Source organism: Fusarium oxysporum, chromosome I (genome assembly GCF_013085055.1).
Source record: "Fusarium oxysporum Fo47 chromosome I, complete sequence".
In the NCBI taxonomy this organism is placed as follows: Eukaryota; Fungi; Ascomycota; class Sordariomycetes; order Hypocreales; family Nectriaceae; genus Fusarium; species Fusarium oxysporum.
In genome coordinates, this window is record NC_072840.1 from 2,189,670 (window position 1) to 2,205,722 (window position 16,053).

The following is a 16,053-nucleotide window of genomic DNA, read 5'->3' on the forward strand; positions in this document are numbered from 1 at the left end:
ATGGACGAACTACGCTTTCGCTCCCAGCAGTCCCCGCGGGGCAACGACCAGTCCATGCATTCGTTTGTCTCACCCACTCGAAATGCCTCTAGAATGCCTGCCCCCCAGGTCAACCCTCATGCCGGCGCCCACGACCATCGATCTGGCCTGCCTCGCCGCTTCACCACCGATTCTGGTCGAGTCCCGACACTTTCCTCTCTGGGTGCTCAACGGGTGCCCGAATCCTCCCAGGACTATAATGTGAGTAATCAACATATGACGAATCTGTCGCTTGCTTGGAACCCGACAGGGCTTCGGGTGGCTTGGTTTCCTGATGGATTACGAAAGTTGCCAATCCCTCTAATAACAGCAAGTACTGACATGTGTGATGGTAGGCAATGCACAAGGTGCAATTGGTACGTTCTGATGCTCGTATTTTCCGCTTGGGTTTGCCTTCGAATTTGCCGATTGTTCAAGTCAGACGTGAGCACTCGAATCCGAAACGATGCGACACCAACCAACTCAAGATACGGCCGTTAACTAATGACAGACTCAGATCGAGAAGAAGAAGATGGAGTATGAACGAATCCGGGAGCAAAGGCGGAGGTTTGAGCTCGAGATGCAAAAGTTGGATCAACAACAAAGACGAGAGGCTTTGGAACTTGCTCAGATGGAGGAGGAAGTTGGTAGAATGGGCGGCCACCAGTCCGAGCCCACCACACCCCCCGAATACCGAGACAACTCTGGATTCCCTACGTTTTTATCACGGCCGAGCCGATACTCTATGTCTAGCTTGACCTCCCCCCCAGGTCTATTCAACCGCCCTGTTAGATCCGGCTCGCAACTCGCTTCTCCCCAATCCGGTATCAGACAGGCACGCTTTGGATTTGAGGATACTACGACCCAGATGCCTTCTCGTTCTGTGCCAACTACGCGAAGAAATAGTGATGATGAGAAGGAGGAGGCTGTTCGACAAGATCCCAGCAGTCATCGCTCTGGTAATGCGTAAGTGACAGCTCCTATTGCATGTGCATGTCTTTCTATTCCTGAGCGAGCACCTCTTCAAGTGGGGGTTGCCATTAGAGCTCTTGCAGGTCCAGCTTCGGGCTTTGCTGTAAATTGCCACAGAACCAAGCAGGTTAGGTTTTTTCCTATTTAGGTTTCCTGCGTTGGAAACCTCTCAGCGTGAATAATGCTGCTATTGGTGGGTGAATCTTAACTCTGAGCCAAAATATGAGGGCTCTGATTTATATGAGGACTCTCTAGTGAGAAGGCAAATACCTCGCATAATTCAAACAGTGATTCACTCTCATCAGAAAGCTTCAAGAGGAGTATATAATCCTCTCTTTGAACCTCTGCTTCGGCTCTGATCAACTCAACCCCCTCAAACAACACAACTCCATCTGCGATACAATAATCCTCACCCAACTCAACAAGAGCTAGCACCAAGCGGTCATTTATAAACCATCAAGCAAAGCTAACCATGAACTTCGACGATAGCATCAACCGATACTCGATGCCTGTGACGCGCTCACGTACGGGGATGTATGACGTTGGTCTTGATCAAACAAATACTACTCGTTTTCTCTTTGGCGACGAGGAGACGAATGCTGGAGGCCGTAGTGGTCCTGACGCAAACTTCCCAACTCTTGTTCGTCACGACGATCAGATTGTAAGTATTTTCATATTCTTTCATCTGAGCAACTTTTCGTCTAGCCATTTTGCCCTTTTAAATTGGAACCAACTCCGTGGATGCTTGGTGGTGAGACCATATTCCGGAAGTTATTGCTTTGCTCCAACTTCTCGACTTACAACTAGGCTCCACATTTCTCCATGAGGTGCATATTCACCTCGAGCTCTCCTTGAACCACGCGCCCATTGTCTTTCAGCATTTGCTCTCCTGCATAGAACTCTCCTCCACTTTCCTGCATAAGGCCCATTCGATTCCCTTTCCCTACTGTTTTCCTTTGGCGCAATAAGATCTTGAGCTCTTGACCCTCTATCTATTCGAGCGCCCCACCACAGAACCTATATTGTTGTACTATTGTTGCGTCGAATTCTGACCCACAACTTTACTCTCAGCTCTCAGCGTCCTCGGCCGCCTTAGATCTTGCCCTATCCCCGTCTCCTAATCCCGAGTCGACATCTTCTTCCAGAGGTTGGAGCCGTGTTGTTAACCGTCATCGCCCTCAGCAGAGTCTCTCTTCAATCAACGGAACCTCCAACATCGTAAGCGATCTTGTTGGCCTAGCATCTCGACCTACTTCCCTCCGCCATTCCATCGATCTTAAGTATATCTCAGAAAACGCAGTTGAGACTGGTGCCATCATGTCTCCTAGTGCGACTCCCAACATGGCAACTCCCCCTAAGCTGCAGAGCTCGTTCTCTTCGAGCGATGTTCCCACGGTCAAGAGCCCTGGGACTTCGTCTTCAAAGACAAACAATCATGCACAGCAGCATTTCCACAACCACAATGCTAGCCTAGGCCGCATCCCAGCTGGTGCGGTCCATCGTGGCCACAGTCGGGAGCTCTCTTCAGAAAACCCTGCTGTTAGCCGTGAGCAGCACAACTATCCTTCGATCCAGTCTGCTCTGCAGGCCAGTGCCGCTCCCTTTGGACCCAGTACCACAGCTGCAGTGCCACCTTCCGCTATGGTGAACCCTCCAGCTGGGGCCGCAGCCGCGAACAATAACTACAACAATGTGTTCTATTCCGCCAACGGGTACGGCGCTCCTCAAGGTGTTCCTCAAGGCGGCATTCCCCAGGTGATGTCCCAGGGTGCCCCACATCAGCCAGGAGGATACAATGTCAGTATGCTCGCGAACAGTATGCAGCAGATGAACATTAATGGGGCCAACGGCAGCAACATGTACCAGCCTCAGAACTACAACGGCTACAACGCCGGTCCGTACAATCAGGGTAACCAGCCTCGAGACAGCCAGGCACGCGTCATTCAGCATCGCCGACAGCTTGACAATGAAGGTGAGTTTGACTTCAGAGTAGTTCCCTATCAGCACACACTGACTTGCTTTGCAGCCATGTCTCGCTACCAGAACACGCCCCTCGATTCCTTCGTGGGCAACATCTATGAGCTTTGCAAGGACCAGCATGGCTGCCGTTACCTCCAGAAGAAGCTTGAGGAGCGCAACGCCGATCAGGTTCACATAATTTGGGTCGAAACCAATCAGCACGTCATTGAGCTCATGACGGACCCGTTTGGTAATTATTTGTGCCAAAAGCTCCTTGAGTTCTGCAATGACGATGAGAGGACTGTTTTGATTCAAAATGCTTCCCAGGATATGGTCCGCATTGCACTCAACCAGCATGGCACACGCGCACTCCAGAAGATGATCGAGTATGTGAGCACCCCTCAGCAGGTCCACATCATCATCGAGGCTCTTCGCTACCGGGTTGTGGAGCTTATCCAGGACCTCAACGGCAACCATGTCATTCAGAAGTGTCTCAACAAGCTTACCCCGCCTGATGCGCAGTTCATCTTTGACGCCGTTGGCGGCAGCTGTGTCGAAGTGGGCACTCACCGACACGGCTGCTGTGTTCTTCAGCGCTGCATCGACCATGCCTCTGGCGACCAGAAGCTGTGGCTTATCCAGCGAATCACCGAGCATGCACGAATCCTTGTCCAGGACCCTTTCGGCAACTACGTCGTTCAGTACATTATTGACTTGAACGAACCTCTATTCACCGAGCCTATCGTTCTTACCTTCAAGGATTGTATCACTCAGCTGTCCCGCCATAAGTTCAGCTCCAACGTCATCGAGAAGTGCCTGCGTTGCGCCCAGCCACCTTCCAAGGACCTGATTGTGGAGGAATTACTACGCAACCAGGAGATGGAGCGCCTCCTCCGGGACTCATTCGCCAACTATGTCATTCAGACTGCTCTTGAGTATGCTACTCCTCATCAAAAGCATCGCCTTGTAGAGGCCATCCGCCCAATCCTTCCACAGATTCGAACAACTCCCTACGGCCGTCGTATTCAAGCTAAGATCTCGGCCTTCGACAACCGTGGAAGCGCTGCCTCTAGCGGGCAAGTGACGCCAGCCGACAACACCCAGGGTCAAATTCCTATGCGCGCTACTCACGCTCGAGGTATTCCTGGAAGTGGCCCTATTCTGCAGGGCAATGGTATGCCTCACAGTGGGCCTATGCCACCTATGCGCCAGAACATGCCTGTCTACTCTCCTAACCCCGCCATGAACGGTCAAGTCCCTACTGCTGGTGGACCTGTCCAGCAGCCTCAGTTCGGACAGATGACTCCTGGCAATTTTGCTCCCAATACTGCTGCTAACGGTGCCGCTAATGGCAGCGCCGGTAACAGTAACCTTGCTGGCCAAGTCAGTGGCAACAGCGGCCCTACAAGCCCTACCAATGGCAATGGAAATGTCAGCACGGGTCAGGGCGAACAGCCCCAGTGGGTTTAGACATTTTTATAGACCTGGTTGTAAAATGACGTTCATTATGGCTTTCAGTGGTACCGCAAGGTCGGCACCGCCATGATTCACGATTTTCCTTTGATCTGTTTCACCACGTCTCAGAAGCATAGCCAAAAGGGCGCAGGCCCATCGCGATCGATTGACACGACGGCCTTCAGGGCCTTGTCGTGTGTACATTATCAAAAGGGCGCTACAGGACTACAGCCGCTGATCCTGGGGCCACTGCTTTTCGTGTGCTTTGCTTGGGGAGAATGGCTGCGCACATGAGGGTATGGGTATCATGATTAAGGCGTGTACATGTATTTGGATCGGCGAGATCACAATCATCAGACATCGGCATAGACGACTCGATTCTTTTCGGACCTATTGGTTTTCTTTTCCCGTTTGCTTGCGAATTCGACTCAGGAACGATTCATGTTTGGGTTGTATGACTTTAGGGAAACGATGATTTATTGCTTTCTACTGGGGAATAAGAGGTCCTCGTGGAGGTGCCAGTCTGCTGGCATGGGAGAAGAGGGAACCCCTACCTGTATTTAGACTAGGTCTTTGAATCAGGGTTGCTTTAACTTGAATGGCCTCTAATATGTGAATGTCTTGGCCGTGTCCGTGATTGCCTTTCCAGTAGTGTCAGTCAGGTTTGCAAAGGTGATGCTCTCCTTTTCCATGATATAAAACCAAGTCATGAGATCAGTATAGGATATGACTGGCCTTGCACGGTTCTGTGTAATTTGACGACATTTGGCTGATGCGTGATCTCAGTCAAGTATACCATCGTTTCTTCTATCTGCAATGCTAGGATACGTGCTTAAGAAGCAGGTCAAGCTTTTGGTGCTCAATTTTCCCCGGGGCAGGCGACGCTACGTTATGTGAAGCCGATAACCTAGTACTTGTGGGAATATCTTGTAGCAATTAGACGAGGCGCATGTATATGACTTCGTTACAAATATAAAAAACTGTAAATTCACCACTCTCAATGCTTACACCTAGGTGTCTTGATATAAAACATGAGCCCCCCCTTTAACTCCATGCAAGATCCATGACCACGCTATGCAATGAAATATGTACGATATGATATGATCATTAATAATCACTCAGTCTCAGCTTCTTTCCAATGTCACGGCGGCGAGCCTGAGCAGCTGCAGCCCTGTCTGAAGCGCGCGTATCGGTCGACTCAAACTGTTCGTTGCGAGCCTTGAGAGCTTGCAACAGCATACCAGCGTCGAAGAATCCATCTAGTTATCAAGTTAGTACATTATGTTGAGAGGACTTGAGGGTGAAAGAGGAGAAACTTACACCCGCCCATTTCGTCATCTTCACTAAAGGTGCTACTCTCGTTGGTGGGGGATGTTGTGCCAGTCGCAGATCGCAGGCTCTCAACAGCGGTGATAGGGCGACCTCTAGACTTGATGCGGCTCACGAGCTTGGGTCTCTCGATTTCCACCTCGCGAGCGCGGCTCACTTTTCCAGTTGACATCTTGCGGTTATCGATACGTAGGATGCGACGAACCTCAAGAAGATAGCTCTCGAGGGTGTCAACAAAGCGTTTTGTCTGACGGTGTTTGCTGGCAACACAAATAGCGAGCCCTTCATCCTTGATGATATACCCGATACCAAAACCATCCCCTGATGTGGGACCGAAACCGAACTGGCGAAGACAAGGGTTACCACAGTTGGAAGTCGAAAGGATTGTGTTATTAAGCTTATCCCACCCAGAATCAGCAAACAGAAGGGGAAGGGGGTTCTGGTCGCGCGATCTCGAGTTGACGCTGTAGCCGCGATCTCGTGTAGGCCTCACTTCGACGCCATCAACAGAGGGGAGCGACTCGTTTTCTGGGCTTCCCATGGGCGATCCTGCTTGGTCGGAATATCCATCTCCTGGGCTAGAGTAGCCATTGCTGTTAAAACCACTGTCAAGGTCATCATCCAAGCTCCTCTGCCATACAGAGAACAAAGCGTAGAGATGTCGGTCGCAGCCTTCGGCCTTCAAACACTGTCGGGTATTTGCGGTGTGCTTCTGGCACGCCTTCCTGAGTGCCTCAATCTTGGCGTCGACAGGATTATCAGCCCAGAAGGCTTGGACAAATTCAACAACCTCCGACGATACGGTTCTGATCGCCTCGGTTCGGCCGTGTAGGAACGTCTTGGTCATGGCTGGTTCGTATGTACACTCAACACGACCATAAAGCCCATAGTATGCAGCTTGGAAAGCCATCTGAACGAAGGCATCTGGAGAGAAGCCCATGGAAGTGATGAAGTTCTTTCCATAGTGACCGAAGTCCAAAGTCTGGAACTCGTTTTGCTCAATGAGATCTGCCAATCGAGTCTCTGCAAAGCGAACTGCGACGCTGAGCTCAGGGATCATATCCCACTCCAGCTTTCGAGGAGTGACACTAACATCTCCAAAGCTCTCTGGATCACGCTTGGAGGGATCGGGACTGGAAGATGCCCAGAGCGAAGGAGCCATGCCATTGATTGTGCGGGCGAATCGAAGAATGGTGTCGGTGTAAACATCACTAGCGAATCGCAGAACTGTGTGGCCGTCGACACCGGTATGCTCAAAGTTGATACCAGCACTTCCATTCTTGCAAACAATGATTTGAAGCTTGTCGTACCATCGGTTAGTACATGTGCCGATCTGAACACCTTTCTCGATCTCGCTGGTACCGCAAAGCATGTTCTGGCAAAGGGCTGCAGCGTCTGCGGGCTCTGTGTAGTCGAGACAAAGAACGAAGAGGGCCGTGTCTACAATTCCGAGTGAATCCGCATTATTGGAACCAGGCTCGCTAGTTAGGACATCTCGAAGGCCTGACCATACCTTGCGGTTCTCGGTGCTCAGGACTCCCACAGCGCCTTTGGCAGCGTCTTGGATAGGAACTTGGGTTGCATCATCGACAATGGTCTGCAGGTTGATGGAGATATCCTTCTCGCTCATAATGACATCTGAGTTATCATCCAAGACATCGAACCAGTAGAATTGGCCGTGACACATGACGACGATGTGCTTCGACTCAGGATCTTGCTCGATTTGGCATCCTTCCTCAGTGGGAACTCGCGCAGTGCCAAAGAGTCTCGAGAATTGGTACATGCAAAGTGGAGTTCCCTTGACCTTGTCTGGAGCAAGCTCCTCCTTTCGTACTGCACGAACGAATTCAAGTGATGAGACGACCAAAGAAGCAGCGCGAGTGACTTGATCATTGCGAGCGGGAGTTGGATCATCTTCAAGCAAGAAGAAAGGGTTCAAGTTGAGAACAACAGGGTTATCAAAGTTGAGATAAGAATCATACCCTATGAAAGTTAGTACTTTGCTATAAATCAGACGTATGTTCTGACATACAGAATTGTTCGATGTAACTCGTCTTTCCCTGAGCATATGCCTTCAATTTCTCCTGCAGCTCGGGGCCATCGCTCTTCAGGAATTCGTTTACTGCATGCTGTGTCTCTGCATGTTCCCGGGCTGTCTGGAGTGGCTTGAGAGCTTCAAGATACCGCTTGCAGGTGGCCTCGAGTTCAGGGATGGGAAGCTTGGGTAGTTTGTCCTGCCCAGAGAAAGTGATACCACCATCTTTCCGTGACTCGTTGTAGTTGGCCATTGGAACACGAGTATAGTCGCCGCTAAGTCTGGGGGGGGAATTGCGTCGTGGTTGAGCAAGCTCGGGAATATCGGGAAGAGTTCGAGGAACAGTAGAACCAGCAGGCTTTGGAGCAGAAGTTGGGTCAGAGAGCCTGTCTCCAAGAGGCTGAGGAGGAGTAAAAGTGCGGACTTGAGTCATGGTGTTAGTCGGGAGTGATGGAAACGAAGTTTAGGCGTAGAGAGGTGACACGCTTGTGCTAACGTTGAGTCCGCGGAGAGCGGTTCGGTAGAAGTAATGACAGTCCTCTTGAAGGAAGTAGTTTGGCATTACACGAAGTGCTTTCTTGAATGGGAGGAGATGAGTGATGAGTACAATAGCCAAGACCAGCCAAGTTGAGAGGGCATATGGCTCTGATATAAGCAGAGTACTGTGACCGAGCTGACTTAGACAAGAGTCAAGTGGACCCTATATGCACCCCATGCACACCCTCTGGACTTCACCCTCAGCGTACAGGATACTGGGGTAGCCGAACGTGAGGGAGAGCATCTTGGGGAGTGAAAACAGCCGACGGCTATGATAGGACAAGAAGGCACAGGACGAGATTTGGCAGTAATGAAACGCCTCCGCAAGTCCGATAAGAACAGGTGCTCAGTGCCGAAACGTGGGATCAGGGAACATCGAGGTAAACGGGTCTGGCATAGAACTTACCCAGAACAGGAGAGAATGTTTAGTACAGAAAAGCGAGAAATCCCCGAGAGACGAGAGCCGGTAAAGATGAGATCGGTGCCGGATTTGGAGCCCGTATCGTGATGGTTATAAGGGGAAAAGACCGGGATGAAGACAATGAGGCTACCCAGTAATGAATCTTGTAAGGACAACCGGGTGGCGTGCAGAAGCGAAGGAGGTGCAGTACCTGGCGACGTAGTAGACTAGAGCCTAAGAACGGCTCGCCGCGAGGCGTCGCCGGTTCTGAGTGTGAGTTTACCGTTACGGACGTTTCCCGAACAATAAAGTGATAAGGTTGGTGGTTCGGACGACGGGATGTGCAGAATATGGTTGCCAGACACAACCGTGACGACAAGTAGAGTTGATAGATCGAAGCCTAGACCAGAAAGGATCCACTATCAAAGGTAGTTGGAGGTAAATGGGCTGCTTTTGACTGGCTGAATTATGCTATATCTTCAACGCTTCCACAAACGTCGCAACGGGGAGTGGCCAGCAATCAAAAAGAGGCAAAAAAAAGCCTTGATGATAACCCCAAACCCCAGATTTCAGTAAGCGGGTATGATGAGGGGAAACCGCTCAGTTGGGGCCCTCTCACGTGGCAAAGAGAAAAAAGCAATGGTACTGTGTGATTGCTTGTCTTTCTTTCTGCATGCACGCGGTATTGTGAGGTCTCAAAGGGACAGTCAAGCGCTTGTGTCTAATGGTCTGGTGTCCTTTATCGAATTTGGAGGTACGTGGTGCACCATGGCTAGGTGTCATGGGTGAGCTAAAGTGGACAGCTCGTGAAGAGCAGCAAATCGCAGCATCATGTGCCGCAGTTGTAGTCTGGGCTGACGATGGTTTGGCGAGGCTAATTCTTTCGTCATTTCTTTGCTTCTTAAATAGTTGAGAGGAAGTGTGTTATCTAGGCAAGGAAATTGCTGCGTCTTCTAGAAGTTGGCTGTGATACTTGAACTGTTCCTCTCCAGATTCTTCTGCTTTTTCTCGGGGCCATCCATGGGTAAGACAATTGCCAAAAAGAGCTTGTGATGCTTGTCGGTGTGCGGCAAGAGCAGAGCACATGCCATAGGCAAACGACATACTGGAAACCTACGATTGCCCGTGTAAGCTAAGTTTGTAATTTTCCGGGGTCTCTTGGCATTTCCCGAGGGCCAACGGAGCCCGGCTGTCGATGGTTTTGGCAGTCTGGATCTGTAACGGGTATAACGACGGAGAGATATTGGCACTCGATAGCCAGGGCCTATTTCGGTTCGGTCCAAAGGACAAAGGACAAAGGATGGCAGTGATAGAGCTTATTTCGTCATAGCTATGCTCCGACACCTTGGCTCCCTCGCTCCCGCAGTGGAGAGCAGCACATCAAATGCGGGATCGCCGCAGCCGCAGCCAGACGCCAGACTTTTGAGGTGCCAGTGCGAGTGGGTAATATAAGAACACCCTGGGTTGATTTGAGTGGTGCGTAGGGACGTCCTGTTGTATTGAAAGGGCTTGTAGATGTTGTTAATTGACTGAGGACAGTTTTTGAGGAAGGTAATTGGAAGGGAAAGATGGGGAATCTCGTGGGGTAACCCTGTCTTTGTGTCGCACCTGTGTTGCCGTGAACCGTACTTTCCAGTCAAAAGGTTAGAAGTTTTCTTGCTCCTTACCTAAGGCCTAGTTGATTAATATGCTCAGTCCTTGTCTTTCTGCACTAGCCTTATTGCAGTCTTCTTCTGCGGATGAGTTGACACGTCGATGTGCTACTGTGCTACTGTGCTGTTTGCTCTGAGATTCCAGTACCGACCGACTGCCATATGATATGATGTTATTTGCACTCCGGGCACCCGGCGTCTCGGCTGTCCTCAAACACGGATCCGTCCTCTATCTTCGGCTCCGCTCCGTCCGCTGCCGGCAAAATGCAAAGAGGTATCGGTCCGGCGCCGACAATTTTGTTCAAATGGTTGGCCGTCCGCACATTTCTTTTGAAATGCAATTTGGATGGTTTACTCCATATGAAAGTTTGGAAACCCTACATGGTGATGTTTTGTGATCCCCTGTGTCTTGAAATTGAAATATTGAACACATAACTAACCAGTCATAATGATTGATGGCTCTCTTTTCCGAGTGCGATAACTTATCATATACCGTAGCCCGTACAATTGAGTTATAGTAGCAAAATCCATTATGAAGCTCTCGTATGGAGATGCCCAAGTGAGTCGGCATAACATTGTTGAACAATATATCCCATAAGAGTTAGCCATTCGAGCAACGCACTAAACGTTTCTAGTTAGCCATTCGAGATTACATCCCGGTTCGAACACAGCCCTACGAACCTCATCTCGCATCAACTTACGGACAAATAATCCCACCGCGTTGGAACATTTTGACACTTCTTATTGGTTTTGGTTTCTCGTATTCCTCTTGAATAGGAAACCTCATTCGATTGCTTGTCTTTGCGAGTTGCATGCTTCGCCCTTTGGACCCACGCTCTACGCAAGCTGTAACGTGTGTAGATAGGAGAGAATGCGAACGATTAGCAGTTATGGAGATTCCAATATTGTTCAGGGTGTCTCCAAGATGGATAAATATCAACAGATTTCATGCCTCGATCTCAAGTTGAACATCATAATTTTATCTCCTCAAATACTCATTCTCTTCGACCGTGAACGATACCTCAGCCTTTAACTGGCACGGCCCTCGATCGGCTCCTCTTGCATCTTCTATATCACTATGATCTCGTTGGCTCGAAAGGCCATTAAGGCCAATCAGCAGCGTAAACAGGCGCAAACAAACCAGGCGCCCATGGAATTGCAAGAAACGGGATCTGACGCTACTAAGCAAGCACCTCAACAACCACAATGTCGACATATGGAAGCGTATGAGTCTTCGTCCGGGAAATGTGTTGCATGTACATCAGAAAAGAAGGCTGCAAGGATATATCGATGGAAGATTATCCTCGGCCTAGTGGCACCCTTTGCCCTTCAAGCACTCGACTCGACAATGTATGGAAAGACCCGAAAATTGCAGAATGAAACTGACACTTTGAAACAGCATCGCCAGTGCTCTTCCGTGGATTGCGTCGGACTTCGGGGAGATTTCACAGCTCAACTGGATCGTCTCAGCGTTCAACCTCACATCTGCAGCATTCATCCCTTTCTGGGCTCAAATGGCTGATGTATTTGGCCGCAACGCTTCTATCAATGCTGCCATTATCCTCATGCTCATTGGTAGTGCGCTGTGTACTGGGGCCCCTACAAATGCCTTCCCAGTTCTGCTTCTGGGTCGTGGATTTCAAGGACTTGCTGCGGCTGGCCTCAATGTCGTTGTTCGCACTATTCTTGCCGATAGAGTTTCTTTGCAAGAAAATGCAAAGAATTGGGCTATTTTCTCACTCGTCGGTGGTGTCTCGTATGGACTTGGCCCAGTCATCGGTGGTAAGACCACTTGAAGCCATGTTCACTCTTTGATAACAGCTAACATCAGCTTAGGATACCTCACAAATGCCGACTGGAGATGGTGCTTTGCCATCAACCTCCCTATTGCCGCCGTCGCTCTGATCATAGTCTTCTTTGTCCTACGCAAGGAGCTTCTCGGTCCTCAACCCATCCCTGAGCTCAACGAGACAGCTGAAACTGGCCGACGAACGAAATTCGTTGCCCGACTCAAGACTGTTGATTTTGGTGGCCAGCTTCTTTTCATCCTTGGCTTTGGTCTCGTTATTCTGGCTTTGACTTGGGGTGGCGCGACATATTCTTGGTCATCACCCGCTGTCATTGTTCCTCTGGTGCTTGGTATCATCTTTGCTGGCGTTTTCTGCTACTGGGAGTATCTCCTTTCCCCTGGAAATACCATGGCCGAGAAGCTACCCTGGCAAAGAGCAATGCTCCCTTGGGAACTAATCTCAAATCGTGATATCGGGCTTCTCTTTTATTGCGAGTGTGCCACAGGAATTGGCATGTATGCTGTAAGACTATCGTTTGCCGTTGGTCGTTCCCTTTCTGACTTGTCAAGGTACTCTATTTCTGTAACATCTACTTTATTGCAGTCAGGGTAAGTCTTATTCGAATCAACACACGAACGCCTTGCTAATGGTCTTTAGGGTTACGACTCTGACAAGGCTGGTGTCCAACTTCTCTACTTTGTCCCTGGTCTTGGAGGTTCGTTTCATATGATGTTTGTGACTTGAATTACGTATTAATACCTTCACAGCTGGTGTTTATATCTGCTCCTTCATGTGCAACAAGTGGCCACGCATGACGTTTCCCTGTATCTTTCTGGGAACGCTCACCGAAGCTGTCGGTCTGGGCGTTCTTGCATGGGCTATCTACGCGAACAGACTGAGCGTCATCTATGGAATGATGGCCCTTGTTGGCTGCGGTAGTGGTATGCGTTTCATGGCTTCGCCACTTCATGGTATTGGTCTTTTTCGACACTTGCGCGCCTCCGTCATTGGACTCATGGCAGTTGCCATCCCTTTTGGCGGTACTATCGGTTTGACTATCATGTCTACAGTCTTCAACAACACTTCTGGGTTCGACTTTCATAGCGACTTCAGCAGCGTACATTCTTCGTCTGGTGGTGCAGCAAATGAACAGGCTGTTCATCAAGCCAAGATGGGTGTTGTCTGGGCGTTTGTCGCCATTACTCCTCCCGTCGCACTGGTAAGTTCTGGAATTTTTTCATATTTTGGATAGGAACTGATTCAGTGTCAGGCATTCCCAATTACTTGGTTCATTGGAAACGTCAAGCTCGGACAAGGCCCCCCTGGAGAGGATGGTCCTACGGACATCGTGGTGAAGGGCTCTTATCTGCTCAAGCTGGTACGAGGCCAGGAAAAGTTGAAGATCGAGAAGAATGCATATAGGCTTAACAGCTCACACAGTGGAACATGGTCAGAGGCTGTAGCTTCTGATCAGAGCGTCAACGCCTCGAGACCTTTGCAGGGTTCCCCTCAGGTATAAGCCCCTGGGGGTATGGAGAGATGAAGCTTCAGACGGGTAGAAGATACTACGGTTAGAATATAATTTAGCGTTTAGAATTTCCTATATGAATATAGAACTGGATTAGACTTAATCACCATCGTTCAGGCCCATGCCTCTGAGTGTCTTGAGCCATCACTGTCGTATTTGCATACAATTCCAGAACGTGATTCATGTTATTAAATTATTTCATGCCGCGTATTGCTTTTACATTGTCTATGGATACAAAAATGTATCTCGGGTTTCTCTCAACTATGATTCTTTACCGTAGCCGTTGGTGAAGGGGTAGTGATGTTCACGAGCCGCATCACTCTCGGTCAGGAGGTAATCGAATAAATCTAAATTATATAAGAGGATAAGTTTCGAAGAGCCTTGTGAATGAATGAGTACCAAAATCAAGTTTCTTTGAAATAATCGAGGGACGAAGGTGGTCGTTCATATCCGCGAATCACCAACGGCTTGCGCGTATCTGGATCCAATTTGAAACCAAACAGTGATTCGCTGAGATAGTGGAAGCTCGCGGAGATAAATCGCCTGACCTTGAATCTAGGAATATTGCAGGAAAACACTCTCTTTTCTTCACTTCTCTTCACCCCACTAACCATCACAGATCATTCGCTTTATCATTCTTTTATATCCTCTATAATCAGCTCATATCGTATCGTAAAGTCCACCTCTTTTAACCAATTGACCGACACCCTTGTAACCAATAATAAATATGAGCGATATCGATACCGAGGAAGAGCAAAGCCCAAATCCAACGTTTTGGCTCGAGTTTCGCACTTTTGACGATGGTCTCTCCTCACAAGTCAACTCGTCATCCACTCTCACCGCATTTCCTCAATTCGCACAACTACCGCCTGAGCTGCGTCTACGGATATGGTCATGCCTCGTTCAACCCCGCATTATCGTCGTCTGCTGTCTTCAACGCGATGAGCGGCTTGATCAGAGACTCTATGAGTTGAATCAACGGTCGCATGGAAGATCGGTGCCTGTATTGTTGCACATCAACCGCGAGGCGCGATATCTAGCCTTACAGCATTATGAGCTTGCCTTTGGCTGGCGCATATCCAAGCTCCTTTCAGATACGCCCGTATCTGAACCGCCGCGCGTCTGGTTCAATTTCGCCCTTGACGCTGTATATCTTGCAGGTGAACTAGAGGCATATGATATCTACGGTTTCAACTCGGCAATGGTGTATTTCTTACGACGTGAAGACACCCACAGGGTCAAGCATCTCGCCTGCGTTCTCTCGGAGCTCGGCTACGCGGAGCAGGAAAGTGATCAGGTGTTTGGATGCTTGTGGCACGTTGTCGATGGTTTCCCTGCTGCGAAGAAGGTGCTGCTGGTGGTAGGTGAAAAGGATGAGGAGGCTTTGAAAGGAAGTAAGTTGTTGAGTACAGATAACGTAATGCAGAAGATATGGAATGGTTTCTTGGGTGGATCAGCAACCGAGACAAGTTCAAGGATGGCGGATAAGTCAATACTGATGATCGAAGAACACGATCTGCCGGGGTTCATCGCAAGGCAATAGCCTGGCCTTGAATATAAGCGAAGTGAATAGACGAGAAGAACCACATAGATACCTTAGTCTATAGTCTCACATGAGCTCTACCTCCATTGGGCACTTCTAGCAAATACCGACAGGGGACGGGAAGCCCATGCGTTCAGACGGATCTCGACGTGTGGGGATAGTGTATATTTAGAATAGAGCTTTCGAGACTTATACCAGTTGCATTACATATGTCATAACTGTTCCAATGCGTGGTTGCTTCCGATGCAGCGGATAACGGGCTTGATGGCAGTTTACAATATCAAGTTGACTCTTAGTGAATGCCTTGAGCTTATATCCCTAGATTCGGTTCAGTTTTGCCGTTCCTTGACGCTGAGTAATAGACTGTGAACAAAATCATGTGTCTAAAATTATCACGGCTGAAGCGTCATATCAAATATCCGGCGACAGGTCTCGCCTGAAGCAACATTTGCAAAAAGAGTTGTACCGAATATCACAGCACAAATTCGAAAACCCATTAGTCCAATCTTGATCTATCACAGAAAAATCAGTAGACTTGAGGATATCATTCATCATAATGCTGTCTAAATGTCCCAAAACGGGTGTTGGAAGCTCCAGGGTAAACGCAAGTCAGGAAGCGTGGATCCATGCAACCATGCAACCACAGACAAGCCGGTTTCTAGATGGAGCTAATCACGACATGGAACCCCACATACGATCCAATTGTTCGGGGTCGCCTCCAAGCGAGAACAGAAGCCGAGAGGCAACTGCCCCATAGAGAAGGAAGAAGAATGAGGAAGATATCGAAACGAGGCCAGTGTAAACAACGATTGGCACCACGATTGCCCTGTCAGGA

General features: G+C 49.3%; 4 protein-coding genes across 4 annotated transcripts; 3 read left to right on the forward strand and 1 right to left on the reverse strand.

The window, feature by feature from the left end:
* Positions 1-4,419, forward strand: FOBCDRAFT_124560 (armadillo-type protein; the record flags this gene model as incomplete). The annotated part of the gene is made up of 6 exons (XM_031181385.2): positions 1-240; positions 375-395; positions 536-984; positions 1,480-1,651; positions 2,062-2,962; positions 3,017-4,419. 6 exons carry the CDS (start codon positions 1-3, stop codon positions 4,417-4,419), a joined length of 3,186 nt encoding a protein of 1,061 aa, XP_031042153.2.
* A 954-nt stretch (positions 4,420-5,373) lies between these two features.
* On the reverse strand, positions 5,374-8,335 carry FOBCDRAFT_2604 (Choline/Carnitine o-acyltransferase-domain-containing protein). Its single transcript, XM_031181392.3, has 3 exons — positions 7,766-8,335; positions 5,725-7,716; positions 5,374-5,663 (listed from the first exon to the last, which is right to left on the reverse strand). The coding sequence occupies exons 1-3, from the start codon at positions 8,199-8,201 to the stop codon at positions 5,512-5,514; spliced, it is 2,580 nt and encodes an 859-aa protein (XP_031042160.2). The 5' UTR covers positions 8,202-8,335; the 3' UTR covers positions 5,374-5,511.
* Positions 8,336-11,308: 2,973 nt separating this feature from the next.
* FOBCDRAFT_313803 (major facilitator superfamily domain-containing protein) lies at positions 11,309-13,768 on the forward strand. The gene is made up of 7 exons (XM_031181397.3): positions 11,309-11,707; positions 11,757-12,139; positions 12,194-12,669; positions 12,717-12,755; positions 12,805-12,862; positions 12,915-13,366; positions 13,418-13,768. The coding sequence occupies exons 1-7, from the start codon at positions 11,436-11,438 to the stop codon at positions 13,664-13,666; spliced, it is 1,929 nt and encodes a 642-aa protein (XP_031042165.2). The 5' UTR covers positions 11,309-11,435; the 3' UTR covers positions 13,667-13,768.
* A 254-nt stretch (positions 13,769-14,022) lies between these two features.
* FOBCDRAFT_210949 (uncharacterized protein) lies at positions 14,023-15,580 on the forward strand. The gene has a single exon (XM_031181398.3). It carries the CDS (start codon positions 14,403-14,405, stop codon positions 15,216-15,218), a length of 816 nt encoding a protein of 271 aa, XP_031042166.1. The 5' UTR covers positions 14,023-14,402; the 3' UTR covers positions 15,219-15,580.
* Positions 15,581-16,053: the final 473 nt, after the last annotated feature.